General features: G+C 53.9%; 1 protein-coding gene across 1 annotated transcript; it reads right to left on the bottom strand.

Moving 5' to 3' along the window:
• Positions 1–2937: 2937 nt before the first annotated feature.
• Positions 2938–5334, bottom strand: LOC128332916 (uncharacterized). The gene is made up of 7 exons (XM_053267737.1): positions 5237–5334; positions 4912–5061; positions 4568–4687; positions 4358–4466; positions 3977–4039; positions 3518–3709; positions 2938–3223 (listed from the first exon to the last, which is right to left on the bottom strand). Exons 1-6 carry the CDS (start codon positions 5321–5323, stop codon positions 3525–3527), a joined length of 714 nt encoding a protein of 237 aa, XP_053123712.1. The 5' UTR covers positions 5324–5334; the 3' UTR covers positions 2938–3223; positions 3518–3524.
• Between the last annotated feature and the right edge of the window lie 6228 nt (positions 5335–11562).

Genomic DNA, 11562 nt, shown 5'->3' with positions numbered 1-11562 from the left:
TTTGAATGGGAGATTAGACGTGTGAGCACTATAAGAGATTCCCCATCAGGGGATGGAGCCGCTCTGGGAAGAGCATCGAGGTTCCAGGTTCCCTCCCTGGCAGCATCTCCAAGATAGGACTGAGAGAGATTCCTGCCTGCAACCTTGGAGAAGCTGCTGCCAGTCTGTGTAGGCAATACTGAGCTAGATGGACCAATGGTCTGACTGGCAGCTTCATATGTTCCTATCCCCCAATGCACCACGCTCGACACACTATGCATTGTGGGATATCCAAAGGTTGGGATGTGTCATCCCAGCCTCCAAAGATCCACACTGCTGGGAGCAGTGAGGATCATGTGAGCGCATGGTAGTATACCTGAAGAAAAGCAGAAGAATCATCTGGGGGGAAGATGAGTTGGACTCTGCCTACCCCACTGCCCGCCCTCCGCATCCCAGGACTATCATGTGAATAGCCTCAGGGTCTTACTCCTAATCAGCTCTAATTCCAGCTTTAGCGCCAACTTTAAACTCTTCCTCCAGCTTTCACTAACTTTCTGCTGCAGGCAAGCCTCCTTTTATTCTCTTCCCCCCCTCCAATTTTCCGAAACTAACCAATTTAAAATTGACTGCATGTTATGCTTTAAAAGAAAATTATTACAAAATGATGTATAGATGGTATCTGACACCCAAAAAAATGGCATTAATGTATAAAAATGTATCAAACAAATGTTGGAAGTGTGGACAGTCTGAAGGCACTTTTTTTCCTATGTGGTGGACCTGTGGGAAGGCTAAAGCATATTGGGAGATGATATATAATGAGTTAAAGAAAATATTTAAAATGACATTTCCTAAGAGGCCAGAATCCTTCCTGCTGGGAATAATAGAAGGTGCAATTTCTACAAGTAATTCAACGCTTTTTATGTACGCTTCGGCGGCGGCTAGAATTATATATGCACAGAAATGGAAGAGTAATGAAGTGCCTTCAAAAGAAGATTGGCTGATAAAATTTTTGGAATATGCGGAGATGGCAAAACTTAGAACATTAATAAGAGACTAAAATTTGGAAAGCTTCAAAGAAGGTTGGAAACCATTCTTGTTGTATCTAAAGAACTATTTTTCTACTATGGACTTTATAGTAGGGTTCGAAATTTAGTAAAAAAACCTGCAGGTTGGGTAGATTAGCTGTGTTTGTAAGGATTTAAATTTATGTTTTGAACTATTATTATAGCAAGGGTAAACTTTATAGCTGATGATTCACGAAGAGATGTGTGCGGGAAGTCCACTTTGTCTATTCGTAATCAATGACATATTAATATTGTTAAAAATAATAAAAATTGAATTTGGAAAAAAAAACCAAACCAACCAATCAAAATAAATGCGAGCTCCCCCCATTAAAAAAAAACACCAAACCAATCCAATCCAACCCTCTCCTCCCTCCAAAAACCAAACAGCAGGACTCTTTCCCCAACCAGACCAAACTGTCAAACGGGAGCTGTGAACTCTTGATCCCTGCCAGCTTCTTCTTACAGAGCACAGGAAGGAAGCAAATACGCATTCAAAACAGAAATGTGAAGAGCACAAGAGGAGGTCAAGGCCTTGTTCCTGCACAAATGGCACTTCATACTTGGCAGGACTTTTTAATCACTGGAATGGAATCACATGTCATATTTGGCTGTATTGGAGGCAGTCAGTGTTGGTTTGTAAGCTTGCCAGGCCTTGCCAAGGCTGTGCTTTCCGGGCACTCGATTGGAAGGTGCAGCTTGCTCCTAGGATCCTGTGCTCAGCAAACCTCATTGGCGGCAAACCTCAAGTGGGCTCCTCTGGAGTGATCCAAGCCAATTGTCTGAGTGAGTGCTTCCAAGCAAGAGGCATTTGCATGGACCTGTAGCAGTGTAGCAGCGTCTCCCTCAGCCAAGAGGTGAGCTTGGGAGTCTGTGGGCACAAACGCTCCAAGAGAGACGAGAAGAAAAGAGGAACTCAGAAACGATGGTATGGTTTTTAACAAAAGGGGCAACTTTATTCATATACTTAATTAGGATACAAGTCATCACTTAACTTTCTAACTAAAGGAAACAACACAGGACAGAATGGAGTAGGCAAAAAAACTTTCCATCTCGGCCAATCTGTTGGAAAGCCAAAAATTCCTACTCGGCCCCCAACAGGGCGACCAGCAAAGCCCATTCTGCCCCTGGGAGGGAGAAGGAGGGAAGGGAGGAAGGAGGGAAGGGAGGAAGCCCAGGGTCACACAGAAGAAGGGAATGGCAAGGCAAACAAAATTGGGGGGAGTCCCAGCCAGCCCCCAACCCCACCCCACCCCCGCTCCTTGCAGGCACGTTCACTTGGTCTCCTCTTCTGGGGCGGATCGACTCCTCCAGCCTCCCAGCAGCAGCACAAGCCTGCAAGAAGCACAAAGCAGCGTCAGTGGGGTTGCCCTGCTCCTCATCCCTTTCCACTCCGGCAGCCCAGCAAGTGGGGATTGGGCAGGGGGCTGGGGGTTGAGGGGGGGGCAAGCCAGAGAATTCTGCTTGACCTCGGGCTCCCCACTCTGCAGCCACAGCATGGAGCAGGAGGGAGAGGAGGATTCTCTGGCCTGCCACCGGGCAGCACCAGGGGGCGCTACTGGGGCTGCAGGGGGGCCCCAGAGTCTCCCAGGCTCCTCTGCTGCTGCAGCGGTTTGGGAGGAAGGAGGAGGGAGCGGAGGGGGGAGTGAGGCAGGGCTGCGGGAGTGGAGGGGGGGAGGAGCACACCCTCGGCAGGGGAGGGGGCGGATGCCTGGATGGGGCTTCCCCTGCCAGGGGAAGCCAGGCCGCTGGGGAAGGGGAGAAAGGTGGAAGGAGGAGGGGGCGCTCCTTGGCCAGCTGATGGGAATGGAGGGAGGCGGTGACCTTGCCCTCCTGCTGGGGCCACACAGCCTCCCCGGACCCAAGGGAAGCCCAAGACTGGTTCCAAAGTGCCACTTGGGGGCAGGGTGGTCCTGTAGCCTCCTCCCACAGCCTGCCAGCAGAAGCAAGGGGAGGGGCTTCTGCACCCCAGAGGCGGGGCTTCCTTGGGCCAGGGGAGTGGAGCCTGCTTCCCCCTCACTCCTCAGACAGAACTGCACTTCCCTGCTGGATGTCTTCTTGTGGACAGATCTTGTGTCCACGCGCTTGGAGGAGGTCTTCTGGGAGGCCCCTGCGCTGCATGGTCTTTCCTGAAGCTCCCTTCAGCTGCTGATCTTCAAGGGGAGAGCACGGGGCTGTTGTTCCTGGAAAGAGAGAAGGACATTGGTTCAGAGATGGGGGGTCTTCTCACACTCTCCCCCATGACACCACCAAGCACCAGGGACTCCTGGCAGAATATCCGTGTCCTCATTTCCCAGAGGGAAGAGAGAGATTTCCTCTTTCCCTTGGGCTACTGGTACAACCAGCCACAAGGGCCGAAGTTGGCATTCCAACACGAGGGAGGGTTGCCCAGATTCCTGCCCACCCTTCCTGCAGCCCCAGCCCCCTCCCTAACCATCGGGGCCCCTTCAAGTGAAGCCCTGCCTTGGTCTGCTCACCAGTCGGTCAGGTGGAGAGATCACCGTACTCTGGCGGGTGTCTCTTCTTCTTACAGCCCGCCCACAAGCGCCGAACGGCAGCCCGCAGCCCGTGCCGGGAGTGGAGGGAAAAGGCCTTCTTCACGATCTTCTCTGTCTTGCAGGCAACTCTCCCGACCTCGGGGTCATGGTCGCCAAGCAAGCTCTCCAGCGCTGGAGGGATGAAGGAGAAGGTTCAGAAATGGCATGAAGAGATCACCCCACCCTTGGCCAAGCCCCACCATTTCCACACCAAGAGGGCGCAAGTCCTGACTCTTTCTCCCCTGCACTCTGGGAAAGCCTACCGCTGAGCATCCCTGAGGATGCAAGCGGGACCTTCCATTTGAGGGGACAGGTGGCCCATTCCAGCTCTGTGGTCCCTAAATCTAGGCCTCTCCCCTCACAGAAACTTCCCCTTCCCACCCAGAAACCGGCACTTACCAGCATGGAAGGTCTCTATGTTCCCTTCAGTGAGGATGCTGCCCTTTTTGTGGACCAGGTGACCTAAAAAACAAGGGTGGAAGGAAATGGGACCACAGTTCAGGACACTGTGCATGGACAACCCGATCATTCAGGAGAGGAAGTCCTCCCCTCTCTGCTCCCTCTGGGACTGACAATTTGAGCCATTCCTCCAGGGACTCTTATGTCACCTTGGGTGGAAATTAAGCCAAGAGACCTCGCTAACACGCACTGGGCCAGTCCTCCTGGGGAGGGAACAGCTCCTGCCCCTCCACACCCTTCTGGCTGTGCCTTCCAAGAGAATGAACCTTTGCCCACCAAGACGACCCACTAAGGGAGACCCAAAAGTCTTGTTTCGCTTACCGATCAGCAGGGCAGCCGTTCTCCTCACTGAAGGCTGCTCGCTGCGGAAGAAGCCCAGGATCTTGGTGGCCTCCATCTCCACGGCGTCTTCTGTGCCGAGCTGCCGAATCTGGGATCAAGAGCAAAGACAAATCCCGAGTGAGCAAAGCATCGCCCAAAGGTCCTTGAGCCATTTGAGCCGAGGGATGGACAGGGAGGGGCTGCCCTTACCAGACGCTTGGCGATCTTGTGGAGCAGCTCCTGCAGGCTGTAAGAGTCCCGCGCCAGCAGCTTGCCCTCCAGGTGCCATAGGAGGGCTTCCGCCAGGAGGCTCAGATTGTCCTTCGCAGCCTGCCAAAAGAAAGACCGGAATGGGAGTGAAAAAGGCTGCCAAGGGATTCCAAGAAACCTCTTAGGGGGCTTCAAGGAGTAGGGCCTGGATGGGCCAAACCACAGCAGGACAGCTCGTGGATTCACCACCCCAAGAGGCTAACTCTGGGGCCTGCCACTGGGTGGCTGGACTTGGGGAAGCCTAAACACCTTCGTAGGGGTGGCAGAAAGAAGTGGGCTCTCACCTGTGCTACCTCCAGGTCTTCATCCTCCACATGCATCAGCACCGCGATGAGGGTCGTGATGTTCTCCTCTGTACCCTTGTGGTGGTGGTGGCGGTGCTGCAGGAGATCCAGGTGGGTCCTCATGGCTGCCCTTCGGATCTTAGCCTCCTCCTACAAAGAAGAACAGGGCTTGTTATTAGGGAGGAATTCCTCACCTCCATAATTGATGAAGAGCTTGCATGGGTCTCTAGGGGGTTTCTGGTTTCCCTTCTCCAACCCAGTCGGAACCTGCAGGTTGGCCAGCCCTCATAGAGCCAGGGCGGAGGGCTGGCGTGCAAGTACTCACGTTGTGGAAGAGAGGGCGGAACAGGGCAGCCAGGACAGCATTCACCGTGGCCTGGTGTTCTGATGGACAGTGCCTCAGCCGCTCCATGAAGGCCAGGACCCCCAAAGTGGCTTCCAGACTGGAGGTCCTGAGCCCTGCCAGGATCCCGGCACTAAAATCCTGGGGTTTCTTGGCCTAGGGTGGGAAAAGGTGGCTCCTTGAAAACACATGCTAGTCCACCCGCTGCTAAACGCACCACAGAGCTGTCCGTGTTTGATGCTGCTTGGCCACCATCCACTGCCTTGGGGAGGAGATGGCTCAAGCCATCCCAGAGGCACAAAGAGCGGGGAGAAGGTGGCATTGGAGCACGTGGGGAATCAGGCTCCTACTGAGAGATGCATTCCTGTGCCTTCCCTTAAGGATTTCTCCTTCGTCCTGTGGCAAGGGTTCCACAGACTGAATCCACCCAACTGGAGAAATCTCCCCATCACACCTGGGGATGCCAAGGAGCACCAGCCTCAGGAAGGGCTCCCCAAAGAGAGGAGTCTCCATGCCTAGGGATGCTCCATACCCAGGGATGTCACTCACCGCCTTCAGGGTGCCATAAATTTGGAGAAGTCCCCTTTCGCTCAGGTAGCGGATGTTCTGGCTGGGGTGGACTAGCCACGCTACCAGGAGCGTCCAGGTCTTCTCTAAAGCAGCAAAGTCTTGGTCTTTCAGGAGCAGCTAAAAGAGGGAAAGGAGGAAAACATCCATCAGCCTCTGGGGCCAAACCCTCCTCTCAGGGAAGCCCACCCTGAGGAATACGCTGCTCGCCTCCACAAAGAAGGCCACCTCTGCGAGGGAATGCTCTTCTGGATCTTTGTCCAGGCTGAAGAGGGAAGCCAGGTATGCCTTCAGCCTGGCCACTGTGGAGGACTGTGTCTGGAGGAGAGCCCTGCAAAACACCAAAAGACCCTGCTGAGTCCTGGGCGGAAGGCCCAGAACGAGCAGACCTGACCCAAACCACCCCAGCCCCCAGGCCTCCTGAGATATCTCCTCTTCACTCCTACTTACCTCACCAAGAGGGCCACACCCTGGAGGCAGCTCTGCGGAGAGCACAGGGATTCCCAGCAGGTCTTCTCCGGGGTCACCTGTGCCACCCTCTCCAGCAGGGTCCGGACAATCTGCGCGGTCTCCCTGCAGAGAAGAGAAGGTTGCTGTCACCAAAGTGTGTGTCCCCTTGCGGGGTGGTGTAGTGTCAAGGGTGGAGGGACTGAGTTGGACCATGGGAGGGAGACCACAGGGGTGAAGTGACTTTCCCCACAGCTGGTTTTTTAACACTGCAGACGCATTTTAAGGCTCTCTGCAGAGCCAAGAGGGCTGCAAATTCTGGGGTCTCCCCTGTGGAGCTGGGGGAAGGGACCACCGTGCCAGAGTCACCCCAAGAGGCCAGAAATGCTCCTCACCCATCAGAGTGGGACATGGGAGAAATGACCCTAGCCTGTCCTCCCAGAGTGCTGGAAGGAGGACTTGCTGGCCCCGCTTTCCCCACCGCCATGACTTACTCAGGAGGCAGGTCTTGGCTGTCTCGGTTCCCGACTCCCTCGGTGGTGTTCTGCAGGCCGGTGAGGATCTTGTTGACCAGGCCCACCAGGAGTTCGGGGAACCTCTCCTCCACCTCACTGGCATACTCCACACACCGGACGACGTCCCCGATCTTCTTTGTTGCTCTCCCCTGAGGAGAAGAGGAGGGTCAGGCCTCAGCACACAGTCCGAGGGACGGTTATGGGTCAGGAGAATCCCCAGGGCGAGGCCAGGGCCATGGGTGTCTGCACCCACATCTTGGCCTGGAGGGTGCTGCCTCTGGCTCAGGGTGCATGAGGTCAACTGCAAGGGAAAGACATCCACAAGGGGAAAGGGCAAGTCCCCACCTCCCGTGTGAACAGTGACTGCCATCCAAGCCGCCATCCTGTGTAGTGCAAGAAAGGTGGGGCAGAGGGGTGGAGTCAAGTCACCCTTGGTTTGCACCCCTTACCTCTCCCAGATGGACCGAGGAGAACCAATCTGGGGCCAGCTGTCCTCTTCTTTCCTCTTCGCCGATGTTCCTGAGAGAGGAGTGGAGGGAGAAAAGCTGCTCCAAGAACTGTCCTGTTGGAGATGGCAGCCAGCTGAAGAAGAACACGGGCACCCAAAGAGATGCTAAGCAAGGATCTCGCCCCCCTTGGGAGGTGGCTGGCAGGGGAACTTCATCAGGCCAGAGATCTCCCAAGTCCAGCCTTTTGTTCCCCACTGAGAAGCCCTGGGAAGTGTTCAAAGGGGGCATCGAGACAGGAGCCCTCCCCTGCTCCTTCTTCCCAAAACCCGCTCATGCCAACAGCATGGGGGTCTCGGAGCTCCCTCTGCTAACAGCCAGCAATAGACTTGCTGGTGTCTGTCTTGCACCTGCTGTCAATCGGCTTCCTTGGGTGAACTCCCCCTCCAGAGTCCTCAGGAAGCAAGTTTGAAGAAACATCCCTCTGTGGGGCTCAGACATGGGGGAGCTGCCCCTGTCCCCTGCAGCCTTCTGCTTACTGTGCTAAAAGCCCCCCATAGGAACATAGGGAACATAGGGAACTGCCATCTACTGAGTCAGACCATTGGTCTATCTAGCTCAGTATTGTCTTCACAGACTGGCAGCGGCTTCTCCAAGGTTGCAGGCAGTAATCTCTCTCATCCCTATCTTGGAGATGCTGCCAGGGAGGGAACTTGAAACCTTCTGCTCTTCCCAGAGCGGCTTCATCCCCTAAGGGGAATCTCTTCCAGTGCTCACACATCAAGTCTCCCATTCATATGCAACCAGGGCAGACCCTGCTAAGCTATGGGGACAAGCCATGCTTGCTACCACAAGACCAGCTCTCCTCCCCCAGCTCCCTACTGGCTCCTAAGGCCCTTCAGCTGAGAGGAGGGTACCTACCTGGCCGAACTGGGGGTCGGTGGAGAGTCCCACACCTCATCCTCGATGCTGTTGATGTCATGCATCGTGTCGTCCTCGTCCGTAGAGGAGCACTGGGGAGGAGAGAGAAGAGAAACGGGAGCGTTCCAGGGCTTGCGTTGACCTCGCGAGGCTTCTGAGAGGAACCAAGCCCAAGGGACAGTTGGGAAGACATCCGGCTCTAAAATAAGACGTGCCTCTTGGTAGAAAAGGCATTTGGCATCTCTGCCCAGAAGAAAAGCCTTTCACCACATTTTTGCCCCCTTTCCAATGCCTCAGCTGCATTTCCTCCCATCCCACCAATCACAATCCCTCCCATCCTGCAGCATCTAGAACTAGAACCATTCCATGTTCTGTCTCCTGCTGGGGAACAGGGCATGCGCGCACACACACACACAACCTAGAGCCCGTTCACATGAAAAAATGGATGATGAAATGGATCAGTTCTGACCTCTGCGGAGGACGAGTCTTCCACCGTGTAGGTGTTCTTCATCATCTTCTTGATGAGCCACTTCTTTGGCTTCGGGACTCTGAGAGGAGAAAGGAGAGACATGGCATAAGAACAGCAATGCATGCCCTGTGGATCAAGTGAAAGACACGTGTACCCCAGAACCCAAGAGTGGACAGCCAGATGCCTATTTAGTTGTTTGTGAACCACTTGAGACCTGGTTACATGTGGCATTAAAGTGTGTTTATTCAGAGAGAGAGAGAGAGAGAGAGAGAGAGACATTCGGAGGTTCCTTGGCTGTCATGGGTAATAGTCTTCAACTGGCTTCTCCTCCATGAACATGTCTAATCAACCAAGGCTCCCAGGGAAGGTGATCCGCCTCTATGATCCCTGGAGCGGCCCTTCAGCTGAGAAAGGTACCTGGGGGAACTGGTGGCATAGTCCCCTTCCGACCCCTCTTCCTCCACGCTGGCGGGTGGAGTCTCGGCCCCCAGGAAGGAAGAACTCTGTGAAGGAGAGAAGATGGAGAAATGGCTGCTCTGGCCCTCCCATTGGCTTCCTAGGCTTCAGCAGGGAAAAGGCCAGCCTGGCACCTTCCAGCGGTCATCACCGGGTGAGCTGATCGCAGGAAGTGGGCCGGAAGGGGATCGTCCCGTTCTGGACACAATTCTTCCCGCTTTCCTGATTTTCAACTTTCTTAAAAACCACTTTGGAGCCCAGGCGTGCTGGCTGGGGGCGGGCGGGAGAGATGACGAAAGAGCTCCTCTCTCGTGCCCGCCTTCCTCGCAGTGAGGTCGGTCGGGCTGATTTCTGGCCTTCGCGCACTCACGCAACAGACATGTTGCGCTCCCCCACTCAGCTGGGGCCCCGATGGCTCTGGTGACTGGAAAAGACCACTTCCAGTCCACTTTATGCTTTCAGTCGGCTCCTTAGTGAGGACACTAAAGGCACGTGCAAAAGCATGCCAAAATTGGGTCTCCTTTCCTCTTTCTTTCCCAGTTCTTTCCCCTTTCCAATTAGTTCATTTCTCATTGGTTTGGTTGAGTTTGCTTATTGTTTTGTATTTTTATTCATTCTTCATTTATTTGTCACTGTTTTTCAATGGTTGCCATTAAAGCAACAGGATGCTCCACCTTTAACTGTGAGATCTGGACCGGACGTCAAGGCCATGGCCGCCATCTCCTTGCAGCCATCTTCTTTAATCCTATCACCCCCACTGTGTGACCATTGGGATGCAGTGTTGTTAAGGGCATGGCTGTCCCTTTACCATAGCTTTAAGCAAACGACTGTCAGAAGATGGGCGCCCACCCGGCAGCATCAAAAACTGGGGCCATTCCACATGCTCTCTACTCCTGGCCAACACGGGGAACCCACACGCCCAACCCACAGTCCTTCCAAGGATGTTGAGGCTTCCTGACCTCTCCAAGGGATGGCTCTTGGTCAGCAGCGGTGTTTTGCAGCCTCCTCAACACGGTGCTTGGCCTCTGGACGCTTAGAAAAGAAAGAAAGAAGACACATGAGATCAGAACACGAGTGCTTAGAAAGAGCTCTGCTTGATGAGATGAATGAGGCATGCAGCCCAACACCCTGTTTCCAGGAGTGGACAGCCAGATGCCTGCAGGAAGCCCACGGGCTGGGCATGGAGACACCTGTCTCCATGGAATCAACCCTCCATGCTGCTCGGAGCTTCTCTCCACCCTTGGCTTCTTGCTAAACTAACCACCTCCACCCCCCAAAAAATTGCATGGGCTCCTAAGGAAGGTCCTCTACTTCCATGAGCCATGGAGCTGCCCCTCCAGGTGAGAAAAGAGTACCTCGGGGAACTGACAAAGCTCTCCACGTCCAGCTCCTGATCCCTAGTGTTGTCTTCTGGGATCTTGGCCTCTTGGATGTCAGGACTCTGCATATGAGACAAAGGTTTCCAATGAGTGTACTCACTCTGATCTTCCTAGGGCCTAGGATTCGTAGGGAGTTTCCCCCCTGACATTTTCTTTGAGTTCATTTTTATTTCTTTAAATTATTTTGGTTTTTTTTTTAAGACAAAAAAACCTTATTAAAAAGAAACCATGTGTTCTAATTCTAACTGTGGTGGGAGTGCCAGGGCACAGCCACCACATGCTTGTGGCCATTTGGTTTCATCCTATGTCCAACCATGAACCTCCATTGTGATATGATCTACTGTGGTCAGCAAACTGGCCACCATCCTTCAAAAGGGCCATCAGAATCAGTTGGCTGCACTCTGGAGCTCTAGTCCAAAGACAGCATGACAGGTAGGTCTGTGAAATCTCTTTCTTTCCCTCCCCAAAACCAGCCATTAACAGAAACATCACTGCATGGGAGCTCCAGAATGGAATGCTAACTGCTTGTTGTCATTTCTTGTCATTTTTTCTGCATTCCTTTCATGGGTAATGGAAACAAAGAGGAACGGGACCCACTGGCATCAATAGTTTGGCCCAGAGAGTCTTCTTGATCCCACCCCTTCATGTCCTCTTCTCTCCTCTCCCCAAGAAACAGGGTTAGCTCAGCCTTTCCAAAGGGAGAGACAAGGTGGGCCCCTGAGTCCGGAGTGAGGGCCATCCCTCCTGCTGTGGGCTGTTTTTACCTGAGGGGACCATGATTGTCTCTACAGAAATGCCTCTTCAGTCAAGAGACCTGGAGGATCTCTGCCAGGAAGACCCTCTCCTCTCCTGACCCGTCTCAGGGTCTTGGGAGCCGTTTGATGCCTCCAATCCAAAGCACACCAACCCAGAAAGGTGGCCATTGGAAGGAGAGGCAGAGGGTTGCAGAATCCTTCCCTAGCCACGATGTTCCCACTGTAATCCTCTGGCCAACATGCAGCAGCTGGATTTCCTCCCCTTTCTGGATCTGGCCCCGTTCTGTCTCCTGACGGTGGAGATGCAATCTCCCCTCACTCCTCAACCAGCCCATCCACAAAAGCGACTGGAA

Source organism: Hemicordylus capensis, chromosome 7 (assembly GCF_027244095.1).
Source record: "Hemicordylus capensis ecotype Gifberg chromosome 7, rHemCap1.1.pri, whole genome shotgun sequence".
NCBI classification, from domain to species: Eukaryota; Metazoa; Chordata; class Lepidosauria; order Squamata; family Cordylidae; genus Hemicordylus; species Hemicordylus capensis.
This window is presented reverse-complemented; position numbering and strand designations above follow the sequence as displayed.